The 14,582-nt window shown below is 49.7% G+C and overlaps 1 protein-coding gene across 1 annotated transcript in view; it reads right to left on the bottom strand.

Annotated features, from left to right (window-relative positions):
* LOC311239840 (syntaxin-binding protein 4) overlaps nucleotides 1–14,582 on the bottom strand; it is a gene marked incomplete at both ends in the record, with an annotated part of 344,479 nt that overhangs the window by 23,908 nt on the left and 305,989 nt on the right. The window contains 2 exons of the mRNA XM_084328288.1: nucleotides 3,357–3,554; nucleotides 10,978–11,043. Of these exons, the coding sequence (XP_084184414.1) occupies nucleotides 3,357–3,554; nucleotides 10,978–11,043 (264 nt within the window). The remainder of the gene's footprint in view (nucleotides 1–3,356; nucleotides 3,555–10,977; nucleotides 11,044–14,582) is intronic.

The following is a 14,582-nucleotide window of genomic DNA, read 5'->3' as shown; positions in this document are numbered from 1 at the left end:
GATTTTTTTTTTATATTTGAATATTCGTAAAATTATAAAAGAAAATCGAATAGTTTATATTGTTTATTAGTTTATTGTTGGATTATCTCCCGATCACTATTAAGTCTCCCAGTCACACAAGTCTCCCAGTCACACAAGTCTCCCAGTCACACAAGTCTCCAAGTCACACAAGTCTCCCAGTCACACAAGTCTCCAAGTCACACAAGTCTCCAAGTCACACAAGTCTCCCAGTCACACAAGTCTCCAAGTCACACAAGTCTCCAAGTCACACAAGTCTCTAAGTCACACAAGTGTCCCAGTCACACAAGTCACACGAGTCTCCCAGTCACACAAGTCTCCAAGTCACACGAGTCTCCCAGTCACACAAGTCTCCCAGTCACACAAGTCTCCAAGTCACACAAGTCACACGAGTCTCCCAGTCACACAAGTATCCCAGTCACACGAGTCTCCCAGTCACACAAGTCACACGAGTCTCCCAGTCACACAAGTCTCCCAGTCACACAAGTCACACGAGTCTCCCAGTCACACAAGTCTCCAAGTCACACAAGTCTCCCAGTCACACGAGTCTCCCAGTCACACAAGTCTCCAAGTCACACAAGTCTCCAAGTCACACAAGTCACACAAGTCTCCCAGTGACACAAGTCTCCCAGTCCCACGAGTCTCCCAGTCACACAAGTCTCCCAGTCACACAAGTCTCCAAGTCACACGAGTCTCCCAGTCACACAAGTCTCCCAGTCACATGAGTCTCCCAGTCACACAAGTCACACGAGTCTCCCAGTCACACAAGTCTCCAAGTCACACGAGTCTCCCAGTTCTGACTGGGAGACTTGTGTGACTGGGAGACTCGTGTGACTTGTGTGACTGGGAGACTCATGTGACTTGTGTGACTGGGAGACGTGGTAAATACACAGGTCACAACATGTTTACAGGAACGTTTTGGAGTTGTATTTTGATTGTATTTGGAGTGTATTTCGTGACTGTAGGGCACTCGGGTAAATGTCTGACCCACTTCCAGTGATGAAGCTAAGCTAGACTAACGGTCCAGGCGTTCCCTAAGCCTAATGCATGCAGAGAGACAAAAAAGGTATGTATCTTCTTGTCTAACTCCAGGGAAGATGAATGTGAAACACTGTGATTTACCATACCTTGCTACCTGTCTATCTTTTTTATGCTCGCTTATGCCTGTATTTTTTACTGTTGTGAAGCACTTTGAACTGCAACCTCTGTATGAAAAGTGCTATACAAATAAAGTTATTATTAAATAAGCTAATTTCCCAAAATGTCGGAGTTTTCCTTTATTGGAGCAATAGGTGGCCATTGATTTTCAAATCCTTAAACCAAATTCCAACGCCCTTCCCAATCAGAACGCATCAAGATACCTCCAATGCCATACCCCGCTATGTAGCTAGCATACAGCTATGTATATGTTAGTAGCAGGCCTTTGTGTATGCACGTGTCGCTAGTGGGTTGGATAGACAGCTCGCACGTTCCAATCATTTGACTTGGTCATTTGGATGTTGTTGTTTTAGCTCATGCCCCTTTCGGTGTCAAACATCTTGTTTTTTCTTAGTACTATTGATTACTGTGGCGATATAATAAGAAATAAAAAAAATGTGCCAAAAATCAGTGGCCACCTATTGATCCTTTAAAAACCCAATCCCAATTCGGACTCTGAATGAGTGTTTGGAGTCGTGGCTCCTTTGGCGTGGCTGCAGGTCCTGGGGCACGTGACGTATCATTCCTCCGTGGAGTTTCGGGGTGGGGGCGTGGGATTAGCTGATTTCCTCAAGGTGGCGAGGTTGCCGGGACCGGGGGAGATGGGGTGGCATTCCCATCACTGTGCATGGCAGTGTGAGTGGCACACAGGCTGTTTGTGTTTTCCTTTGCACATGGCATGCTTTATCGGGGGGTTTGTCTTGGATGGGGATGTTGTGGGAATTGATGTGTGGGGTGTTTGGGAGACTGGCTGTTCCGGGGGGGTTCACATGCCTTCGAGCAACATTGTACTTATTGTACTTATTTTATGCCTGTTCTTATGTCTGCACGTTTACGTTGCACTACTTTTATTGTCTTTTATACCTATTCTTATGTCTGCAATGTATGCATTGTTTTTATTCTGTCAACTGTATGCTGATTTTATGCCTATGTTCATTTTATACTAATCGCTGTGGGGCACTCTGGACTGCGGTCCATGTGTGAAAAGTGCTATAGATAGAATTTATTATTATTATATTGTAAAAAATGTATGCATTGAAATGTCTGTAAGGACGTTTTCACACCTAGCTCGTTTGGAGCTGTTGTTCCGAAACCTGGAGCGTTTACCCCCTATTTCGGTTCAGTTGGGCATATGTGAACACAGCAATCGCATTCTGTTGCGGAACAAAACAAGCGGGCCGAGACCACCTAGAGAGGGTGGTTTCGGCGCACTTCCAACCGAACCCGACGCGACTCGTACGCTGTGAGAATGCAATCGACTTAACAAACCGACACAACTCACTGAGTCTGGACGACGCGAGATGACGCACAAATGAATGTGGACTGTTCCATCAGAGGGGGGAGCTTCGGTGGCCAGTGTCCTTTCAGCCGAACAGGATAATGAAAAAATTATCCCACTAAATGGCCAGACGCGTCTTATGGCGACATCTACAATTTCCTCATTGAGTCTCCAGGTAGACTAATGTTTATATTTAAGTGCAGTGGTCTGTAGCCACTCATACCACGAAGCTCCCCCTTCTGATGGAACAGTCCACATTCATTCGTGCGTCATCGCGCGTCGTCCAGACTCTGTGGGCAATCTGCGCATGTGCATGGGGAATAGATGCTTAAAAATGGGCTTTTTCGCTGCCGATTTAGTTCTGATCGATTAGGAATGGCTCGCGCCGTGTTTAGGAGATTCAGGCGCATACAAGTATATTCGATCATGTCTCCAGCACCCCCACAGCCGTATCTGCAACCACTTACATCACGGCTCTCATCCACATTCATTCATTTGCTCCCCCCCGATTTCAATGTAACGCGGAGATTCAGGGTTAGGGGGGGGGGGGGGGGGGGGCACACCCCAAAATCTGACCAATGGGTGACAGTTTGCTCGCGCATGCGTTTGTTTTGGTCCGCTGTTAACACAGCCGTGTGAACACAAACGAACTAAGGGACAAGTGCAACATTGTATCATTATAGTCCCTGTGTCTCCCTGAATCGGAACAAAGCAAACGAACTACAGGTGTGAAAACGCCCTAAGTCTCGACAACATTGAAAATGAGGGTGACCTCAATTGTCATTTGGAGAATAAATAAAGGTTTGCATGAAGTGTGCCCCCCCCCCCCCCCCCCCCCCCCCGCCCGGTGCTGCCAGCTGACCTTGGTGGCCTCCAGGCTGCGTGGGAGTCTCTTCCCAACCAGCTGGGTCTTCAGGTCTTTGATCTCGGCCTCCAGCAGCTGAATGACCTCCTCGTAGTCCTGGTCGGCGCTGCTGGTGTGCCTGTTTCCCGCCTCGGCCCGCGCCACCTGCAGGCGGTTCTTCAGACGGCTGTTCTCCTCCACCGTCAGACATGCTTTCTGGGTGGGGGTGGAGGTGGGGGGACACAGTGGGATATATATATAACAGCATGATTATTTTATATTTGATTACTTGTAAAAACTAAACTCTTTGAAACCACTAAATTATGGAATGGACATTTAGTTATTCAATGCCATTTTACCCCCCCCCCCCCCCCCCCCCTCCATTAGAATAAAAAACTAAAATAAAAAGTTTTCAGACGATTCAAGTGTTCAAATCTCTTTTTCTAAAGACTTGAGTGTTGTACACATTCACACTATAAGGCCCCTCCCGCAAGAGTGGGCTGTACTGGATATGGTGCTGCTTGGTGTTCACATTCACCGCTCCTCAGCCCAAATCCTCTCAGCTGCTCCCACATTGGTTGAGTGGAGGTGACTGGTGTGATTTGGTCAAAGTTGAACTGCAGTCATTTGAACTTTGACCGAGGCAGCGTTTCTTTACAGTGGAAGGTGAACGGTGTCTCACGATTCCACATTGTTTTTGAAGGCTGGTGAATGAGAAATTAAAGAAAACATTTCCCATTCCAAATGAGCTGGATTAACTCAACTCAAAACTTGTATACTAGAATTGTATATATTGACCAGAGACAGGACTGTAAACCTAGCAGGTAACGCTAGAGCATATCGTAGTACTTCACTGAGGGCCATGAAGAAGACCACATGTGTAGAGCTATTTTGATTATAATTATAATATATGATATATATAATATAATTATATATTATTGTCATAATATAAAGAATGCCAGTTCCAAGTACCTGTTTAAAAAGGCTACTGAAAAATGTTATGTTCAATTATAGGTAGGTGTGGATGTTTGTACAGTGCTTGTTATGTAAGGGATAATGTATAGCTACGAGGTCATTGTCGCAAAATAATTGGCCGACACGTAGTTTAAAATACCGAGCCGCTTCGGCGAGGTGTTTTAAACGTCAGTGAAGGTCAATTATTTTGCGACAATGACCGAGTAAAGCTATACATTATCCCGCTTATTACATGGCTAACTTACTAACAATATACCTAATTCATTTGACAAATTGCAGTTGTTCTGTGGCTCTGTCAGCCCAAATAAAGTGATTATTATTATCGCGGGCAGCCTCTGTTCGCTCCGCTGTGTTCTGGCTCCGCTCGTCGCTCCGCCCCCGTCATCGCCGGCAGAACACCGGCAGTGTCTAATTGCACTGAAACAGTGTGTGTCAGTGGGCTTGATTGCGAACAGCTGCGCACAGCGGTCATTATTGAAAAAACAGCGGTCATTATTGAAAAATAATGACCGCTGTCGGGGGGCTATTGACCAATCACAAGCAAGCATTTCGGCGAATGTGAAAACGCCATGTAATAAGTCCTGTTATGTTTCTGATCTAACTGTGTTTATGTTCATTTCTTTGTGTCTTTGTTGGGAGAGTTTATGTGTGATAAGTGGTGTGTGTGTGTGTGTGTGTGTATGTGTGCGTGTGTGTGTGTGTGTGTGTGTGTGTGTGTGTGTGTGTGTGTGTGTGTGTGTGTGTGTGTGTGTGTGTGTGTATGTGTATGTGTATGTGTATGTGTATGTGTGTGTGTGTGTGTGTGTGTGTGTGTGTATATGGGTGCTCCTGTGTTTTCTTTCTTTTTTAAGTTTAGCTGTGAACTGATTTCACTTTTTTTTTTGCTTAGATTTGTTGTTTTTATTATGTGTGGACCCCAGGGGGATGAGCTGCCACTGTTGTGGTAGCTAATAGGGATCCAATAGACAAATAAAAGTGTGTTGGATGTTCATAGGGTTTTAATAACAGACATCTGTAAGGGATAATGTATAGCTACGAGGTCATTGTCGCAAAATAATTGACCGACACGTAGTTTAAAATACCGAGCCGCTTCGGCGAGGTGTTTTAAACGTCAGTGAAGGTCAATTATTTTGCGACAATGACCGAGTAAAGCTATACATTATCCCGCTTATTACATGGCTAACTTACTAACAATATACCTAATTCATTTGACAAATCGCAGTTGTTCTGTGGCTCTGTCAGCCCAAATAAAGTGATTATTATTATCGCGGGCAGCCTCTGTTCTGGCTCTGCTGTAATCTACACACACTCCGCTGTCAGTGTAGCCGCGGCAGGTGTGTCTGATTTGCTGCACTGATGTGGGCTTGATTGCGAACAGCTGCGCACATCGGTCATTATTGTCCCACAGCGGTCATTATTGAAAAATAATGACCGCTGTCGGGGGGCTATTGACCAATCACAAGCAAGCATTTCGGCAAATGTGAAAACGCCATGTAATAAATATGGTTATTCACATGAGGGATTCATTACAACTAACGTTAGGTTATGAATATAACCAAGTTCTGTTAGTAGTGGTGACGCTCGGCGTCACTCATGCACTGTCCTCGTACACGTGCACGTGCACTGAATACAATTCCACAATGTACCTTTATCCCAGTATTCGTCTGACCACACCCCTCATTAGCTTACCTTCATAAGCAGGTGTGTGGCCATCTGCTCTCCTCCTTCCCAAGCTTCCACCACAAGGTGAGATCAAGGGCCGCAGCGGCGTCGGACGCCGAGTGTCACCACTACTAACAGAACTTGGTTATATTCATAACCTAACGTTCTGTATCGTAGTGGCTCTCGCTCGGCGTCACTCATGCACAAGGGAGGCCGAGCGAGAGCCATCGGCCGACAAATACACCCCGCTGAAGGCCCCCCACAACCATCAGAACAGGGAGGGCCGAGCCCCCCCGACCCCCCCTAATGAAGGGCACCCCCCCTATTGGAGGTTCCCGGGAGGGCGACGGACCCGACCGTGCGAAGAGGCACTCAAGCAACTCAACGCACAGGGTGAGCAGACCGTGGCCTGACCCCACGACTACACACACGCACAACCCGCATGCCACCCGGGAACGAACGGAGGGACAACCTCGTTACTGCCCCCAGAATCACGGGGTCAAGGGCAAACCCAACCCCGTGGCAAGGCCGTAGCAGGGGAGCGCGAAGGAAGGCCCAGACCCACCAAAGGGACTGGACCCCCTGGAACGGGGGCCCGGAGAAGTCCATGATGCCAGCATCAAGACCCCACCAGGTGGGCACTTAGTGACCCCGCCCCCCACATCGCCAGCGTATTCGGACAAAGGCCCCTCAGCCGAGCGGGCCCTGTCCCCCCAATAGTACACCGCCTGGCACACTGACCCTGCAGTACAGGCAGTCAGCAATAAACAAGGCTTACCACGGAAGCAGGCAGCGCACCAGGGAAAAAACCAGGCAACAGGCTGTTAACCCGAGCCTGGAGACTGCGGACGAGACAGGCACCAGAGGGGTCAGCTGAACACAGCCGCCCCGGCGGAAGGGGCGCATGCTGGCGTTGTCGTCACCATGACAAACCTCCCACAAAGCGAAGGCTGACACAATTGGCAGACGTCATGAACGTGCAGGGGCACACTCAACCGGGCAACCCGGGAGTTGACACTGCACCGACACACCAGAGAACCAACCACCCAGTCGTTACCCTATGCGGTGGTTGGTCCCATAACCCCTCAGGAAAAAACTCCAAAACGTACCTGCGGCACTACCGCAGTACCCGTGTTTCAGTTTCCAACAGGGTTATCCCGGGCCTACGGGTCAACGAAAAACATTACGTCGGACCGGGCCCGGCGATACGGGGAGCACAGGGTCCCCCGAGGAGGTCAAAGACCACCCCAACAGGCCCCTCTTCGCCACGCGTAAGAGAAGAGCGAAAGAAATGGAGAACCAGCCCCAAGCACCCCGTACTTGGTATTCCCAGGAGGTCACCCGACCAAGTACTAACCAAGACCAACCTGCGTGGCGGCCGAGATCTGACGAGATCGGGCGTGTACAGGTTGGCACGGCCGTAAGCCATTACGACAGTGTAGAATACAATGTACCCAACAAGGGCTCCATAGCGCTTAACCCTGTGACACCCGGACCGACCTGGCATTTTTCCCCCTGAAAAAAGCCCAAGTCCCTCAGGGTACCAGAACAGCAGATCTGCATCCCCGGCGGACAACGGGTGTAACTGATCCGGACCAGCGTGACCAGAACCAGTCCCGTGCCCCAACCACGCCGACATGCCAACTCCAGATATGCGTGTTGATCTTAAACATGAAAAGAAGGCGCCACCCAGACGTTCGGTGAGAACCGCTCCCGGCGGCCCAACCCCAGGGCGTGAGACCCTTCTACGTATGTTCAGATCCATTCCGTCATCATCCCCCGATATGAATGAGAATCCGTCGACAACCACACAGGTCGTCGGAAGAGGAAAAACCCCCATCCCAATTGCTTTATAAAAACGCTGTTTTAACCCCAAGCAACCAAGGTGCGCCAGTCAGTTGCTTAATGTCCAACAGAACATCCCGAGCTAGCACTATGTGTGCGTCGGGTATATCCACATCAATAAATAGGCTATTTAGACCTTTCATTGAATCCCCAAGGCGCCCAGGGGAATGACAAGAGGGGTGAGATGCAACCAACTCCAACTCTTTATAATAATAAAGAAGAAGCATCAACAGTATAAACCCAAACTGCACAGCTGGGAGTAAAAACTGTTTACATTTTTACATCCAGTCACTCCTTTAGTCAGAGAGTATAGACCGAACTTTCCCAGAAGCCTTCCCACATGAGTCGTAGTTATGAAAAAGACATGTCAACTGTGAGTCACGTGACCAACCGACTCAAGTTTACACATAAAATCGAGCGTAGCAGACCCGTAAGCCCTACGCTCTAACCCGACACCTTAACACCACAAACCTTGCGTAAATATCTTAACTCACGGAAGCCGTCGCCATAGCAACGTATATGCTATGACGGGGGAAACCCTGTACACGACTCCTGTTTGTAATAGGAGTCGTGTCAGGACAACCCCCCCTCCCCTGCCAAGACGTTGAACGGCTCGGCCCTGACTGGCTCAGCAGAATGAGAACAATCTCCTAAACCAAGCAAGTGGGAAGGAGGGGTTTATTCGGCACCCCCTCACACAACCCTTTTTCCCTACACACCAAAAACAACTGTAGCATTTTGAGACCTTCGGTAGAATGCCAATGTATAGCGGAAGCTAATACAATGCCCGCTACCCACAGACTGTGAACAGGATTTATAACAAAACAAGTCGTGTGTGTGTGAATCCTACACCCGCTTTCTATGTCGTACATAGCAAAACACTGACAGAGAGTAACGGCCAGGCCGTGGAGCGTGTGTGTACGAGCATTACTGCAACTAACACAACAGTGTTTCGGATCAACATTACTTTGCTCAAGCAACGGAACATACCACCAGCTTCTACCTGCATGTGGAGCGTCAGGCTAAATAGAACCTTTCTATGACTGAGTGTATGCTTGCAGACCTTGCTTAATCTCGTAACACAACATGACTCATCCCTCAATGTAATAATGCAGATTCACATTTCGCAACCCCATCATATGTACTGTTGAAGAAACACACAGTTTGTTTGGCCAATAATATAGTCCCCTTTTTAGGGAACTTTTCATTTATTTTTACGGCACAAAATCATGAGGGGGCCGGGGAGGGTGTAGAGGGGACCACAGGGGCGTCCGCTGCCTCGAGCCGCTCGGGTTTTGCCACCCCGAGAAGCCCCGGAGGGACGGTAGTGGATCGGCTGCTGGTCACGTCGTTCCCTACCGTCTCCTCCGGTCGTGGATGGGCCGGCGGCAGCAGAATCGCCGTCTCTCCTCCTGGCCTTCTTGGAGGGGCCAGCAGTGGCGGCGGAGGCAGTGGTAGGCACGGCGGAGGGAGCTCGACGTCGTGGAAGCCTTCTGACTCCACTGGCAAGGACGGGAGGCGGAAAATGGGGCTGGAGCACAGACCGCCAGGGCGCGCATCTTCCCCGAGGCTATGGCCTGCACCTGGGTAAGATGCAGGACAGCTCCTGCCGCCTGGGTGATCTGATCGCATTTTACCTCGGTCAGACCCGTGCCGCCCGTCATTATCCCCGATATAAATCTAGCCAGCTGCGCGATGTTAGAAGCCGCAGCCAGCGACTGTGTACCAGCGATAAATGACTGGTCACCCCAATATGCCAATCGCCTAGCCGATCTTCCATGGAGAACCGGCTTGCATAATGGCTCCCACACCACATCCGGACAGAGGAGAGCGGCCATCGGCCTATCAAGCCGTGGCACGCCCTCTCTCATACCTTCGACCAACCCCGACACCCACGTAACTGGTACGTAGGCGGGAGTAAGTCCCATGATGTGAGACACCGCCTGGCCCCGACGAACATAGGCCCCCATTGAGGGGAAAAATGGGTAGACAACGTCCACCCCTCTCACCGGGCGACGCTGCCAGAGATGACCTATGAGATCATCGGGGGCAGGAGCAGGCAATGGCTGCGGCAGGGGCACACCGTTTGCAGCGGCAGCTACCGCCATGAGCTCGGGAAACAAAGCCTGCAGTTCCCCCTGCTGACTTTCCTCCACCGAACCCGCATCCCTCACATGCAGCAGGCTTCGACCGGTTGAGGAGCCACAGTCTGATGTGGCTGATAGCAAGGCATCCTGCCGAAGAGGCCGAGGTGGTTCCCCGACATCCTCGAACAAGGCGCCCCAAGGAGACATTTCTCCCCCCTCCGGTGTTTCCTGGACGGGAGGGATACTCGCCTCCACAGGGCCTTCAAACAAGAATCCGTCCGACTCTTCCATGTAATCCTCAGTTTCCATCGGGCATGCAGAGACCGACGCATCCTCGCTGGTCTCCAGCAATTCCCCAAACCCAGGCCGTTCGCGTCTGCAGGACACCATCTTGCGACGTGAACGGGCAGACGCGAAAAGTTTGCGTCGCAAATCCTCCGGAACCAAAAGAACCGGCCGCTCAACAACGGACGATTCCCTGGAACCAGAGGAACCAGAGTCGAGATCAGGCCACCGCCGGGGCGACGGCACCGATGCACCGGCTCCTCGGAGAGGCAAACTATCCATCGGCTGTCTCCTGGGCTGGGCTGACAACCACGAAAGTGGCAGCAGCCCCGCACCAGCACGCACGACAGAGGCGGGAATGGAGAACCGCTGGTGAAGAGTGGGTCTACTCTCCGAGGTAGACATTATGACTTAGCTTTTTCTTTTTGAATAGTTATGAGAGAAGAAAAAACTAAGCACAATGTAAACACGTCTCAACTCTTTTCAACTAACAACACGTCAAGTGGGGATCTACCGAAGGCACTCCTTGTGGTGAAAGCGAGAAGGAGGAGAGCAGATGGCCACACACCTGCTTATGAAGGTAAGCTAATGAGGGGTGTGGTCAGACGAATACTAGGATAAAGGTACATTGTGGAATTTTATTCAGTGCGCGTGCACGTGTGCGAGGACAGTGCATGAGTGACGCCGAGCGAGAGCCACTACGATACAGAACTATGAACTACGATATACAGTGTGACGTGAATGTGACTTCTCCCTATAAACACCAGGTCCCCCCCCCTCCTCACCTCAGAGGTTTTCTGCAGCTCATCCTCTAGGTTCTTCTTGCTGTGCTCCGTATCCTTCAGCATCACCTGGGTCACAGAGAGGAGAATGGAAGTTTGTTACCATGACGATGTTTGTTACCCCGTGAATGACCCAGCTGTCAGCTGTCGGTATAAATGTTACCCGTGAATAACCCAGCGGTCAGCTGTCGGTATAAATATGTCGACGAAGAAGGAGGCATTTCCCCAAGACCATTTTCACAAAAATATAGGACTTAAAATTTCAAAAGAAAATAAATGTATAACAAAGCTTTACATAAAAGAAAATTGGAGTATTGCACACCGACGGACATGCCCCCTGACAACGCTGCAAGCAGCAATACCAGGAGCCAAGCAATTATAGCCTGTTCTGAACGGCCATGCCCTTCGTACGAACATGTGCCCCAAACAGCCACACCCCGAATGAGCATTGCACTAGTTAAATAAGTAGGACAAGATGAAAACAAAGACAAAAATCTATTAAAATTGAAGCAGGGAGGTTTGTGATCATGGTTTTAAATTGTTCATAGGGACACAGGTCCATAAGAGTAGTAGGAGTATTTATTGTTTGTGTGTGTTGAAGATCATTCCAAGAATGTGAGGGCAGGCACTAAAATAAAAGGCTAACTTTCCAAATTCAGTCCGTGGTCGGAGACCTTAAGCATTTGATTGAGGTAGATAGAGACCAAAGCTCCAATTCATCATCATTACAATGTACAGTAAGGTGGTAGCTTTCCAACAAGGGATTTATAGATAATACCAATGTTTATTTCAATGTTTATTTCAGCCACTCAACAGCCACTCAACGAAGAGGCAATATCATTAATATGAATGGTGAAGAGTGTAACGTTTGGGGTTTTGCTCTCCTCAGGGAGCAAAGCCCTAGTGTTACCTGATGGTAATTAACCTGTCTATCTGCCCTGATTGCGTTCATTGGCATCTGGTGTGTCTAGTTAGGTTGGCTTTATATGCTCTTCCTGGTTACCATTTAGACTGTCAGTCGATCACTGAACCTTGCCGCGAGTAATACCATGCACTGTGACGTGCGTATCCTACGCTTCTCAAATTAAAGGAGCAGTGCTCAAATTCGAAGATCAACAACTGTCTCTCGTCGTTTAGTTCTGCACTGCACCTGGGTCCAACACACCTACCCGAACTGTAACAGATCGACTGACCATAATGGACCTAGCGGAGGCAGAACAGATTCACTCTGTGCTGACGACACAGGGAGCAAGGGTAGCCCTCGGCGATCATCGCCTCAGCTCCGTTGTCACCGACCTCACGAGCGCCCAGGACAGCCATACATAACCAGCAGCGTCGGCAGCGGTAGGAACGGTGTCTCCTCCGACGCAGATGGCGGCTCGGGAGCCCCGACTTCCTCCTCCAGAGCGCTACAATGGGGTCCAGAGGGCTGCAGAGAATTCCTCACCCAGTGTTCGCTGATCTTCCATCTGCAGCCTCTGACGTTTCCCACGAGCAGTCCTGAGTGGCCTACATCATCACACTGCTGACGGGCCGCGCCCTTTCCTGGGCCACGGCCGAGTGGGAGAGCCAGCCGGAGGCCTGTGACAGCATTGCCACACAACGGGAGTTACGCAAGATTTTCGACACCTCCCGGGTGATATCAGAGAGACAGTTGACTGGTTTCCGGAGGGGAACACATCCGATGAACCCATGCAACTAGGCACAGCACAGCTCTCCAGTGTTGAGAGGCGGCGACGTCTGGAGGAGAGACGCTGCTTCCGTTATGGATGTAGCGGTCACCGCTATGCCACATGTCCAGGGACCTCGGGAAACGGGGCAGCCCATTAGTATCGGGAGGGGTGCTAGGGGGTATGGACCCCCAAAGTTTTTTTCATGTCAGTATATGGTGGGGGCATTGTATCAGACAGGTACAGTCCTTGGTGGACTCAGGAGCAGTGGGTAACTTAATGGACGAGGGCTTGGTCTGGGGGTGGGAGGTTCCGTTAGAGGAACTGAAGGAACCAGTCCAGGCTCTGGACGGTCGACCCTTGGGTACAGTTACCATTACGCACAGCGCTAGTGCGTCTTCAAGTGGAAGGGGGACAGTGGAAACCTATACAGTTTTTTATCGTTACCTCACCAGCATGCCCTATTGTGTTAGGTCACCCTTGGTTGGCGGCTAGTAACCCCAGCATTAACTGGTCGAAGGGCTCCCTGCCAGTCTCCATCGAGGGCTCGCCCACCATATTCCCATTTCCCTCACATCCCAAGCTAGCAGTTGGGTCTGCAGGCCCCTCTCCTCTCAGCTCAACAAGCTGGTGAGGAAGGCTAGCTCCGTGGTGGGAGTCGAGCTACCTAGACTAGAGGTGATGGCAGAGAGGGGGATGAGAAGGAAGCTGGCTGCCATCCTGGAGAACCCCTCCCACCCTCTCTTCGACGAGCTAGTCAAGATGAGAAGCACGTTCAGCCACAGACTCATACCCCCCCGACACTCAACTAACCGCCTCGGACAATCCTTCATACCAGCGGCCATCAGGCTCCACAACAGTGGGCAGTGACTGCTGCCAGACATTGACCTAGAACTAATAGGAACCCAAGGAGGACAATAACACTACCTTAGGCATACTGCACCTTATGTGGATACTGTGATACTGTGAATAATGTATATTTCAATTAGTTAGATAGTAAATTATAACACTACCTTATGCATACTGCACCTTATGTGACACTGTGAATACTGTGAATATATATTTCAGTTAGTTAGATAGTAAATTATATTGACCTATTTGTTTACACTGCTTGTGTTGTTTTTACTACCTGTACCCCCCCCCCCCCTTCCCCCATGCTGCTATGATGCCTGAATTTCCCCAAGGGGATCAATAAAGGAATATCTTATCTTATCTTATCTTCCCAGTCCCGACCTGACAGGGGTGCCCAACACGTATTGGGACCTGGGGGAGGTATTTAGTAAAGCCTGTGCTAAAGCATTGCCTCCCCATAGGTCGTATGACTGCACTATTGACCTATTACCAGGTACCTCTCCACCTCAGGGGTGTCTGTTCTCCCTCTCTCACCCAGAGACACTGTCTATGAATAGCATACAACAGCTACACCAAGGATATGTCACAACACCAGCAGCATGTTCGTCAGGTTCTCCAGTGCCTCCTCCAACACCAGCTTTTCGTCAAAGCAGAGAAATGTGTGTTTCACACCAACACTGTGGGCTAGATCCACAAAGAATGGATTGCACGGTGCTAATTGCACCCTTACTTACAATTCATTATGAATTGAAAATGGGGGACCCTGATGTAAACAAGACGAAAGTCTTTCTCTGGTCTGCATCCCCTTAACAATTGTGTGTATTGAGCCATACTGTATTGTACCCATTCTGCAATCTGTTAATACAATTTTCATTCAATCAATCACCGCGCATGGATCCGGCCAAGGTGAGTGCAGTTTTAGACTAGCCTTGTCCCTCCTCGCTTAAACAGTTACAACGCTTCCTAGGATTTCCTAACTTTTATAGGTGGTTTATACGCTATTTTAGCGCCCTAGCTGCCCCTCTAACAGCCCTCACTAAGGCTTCTCTGCCAGGTTTTGACTGGTCACCACTGGCAGAGAACGCC

Source organism: Notolepis coatsorum, assembly GCF_963971535.1.
Source record: "Notolepis coatsorum genome assembly, chromosome: 14".
Lineage (NCBI taxonomy): Eukaryota > Metazoa > Chordata > Actinopteri > Aulopiformes > Paralepididae > Notolepis > Notolepis coatsorum.
This window is presented reverse-complemented; position numbering and strand designations above follow the sequence as displayed.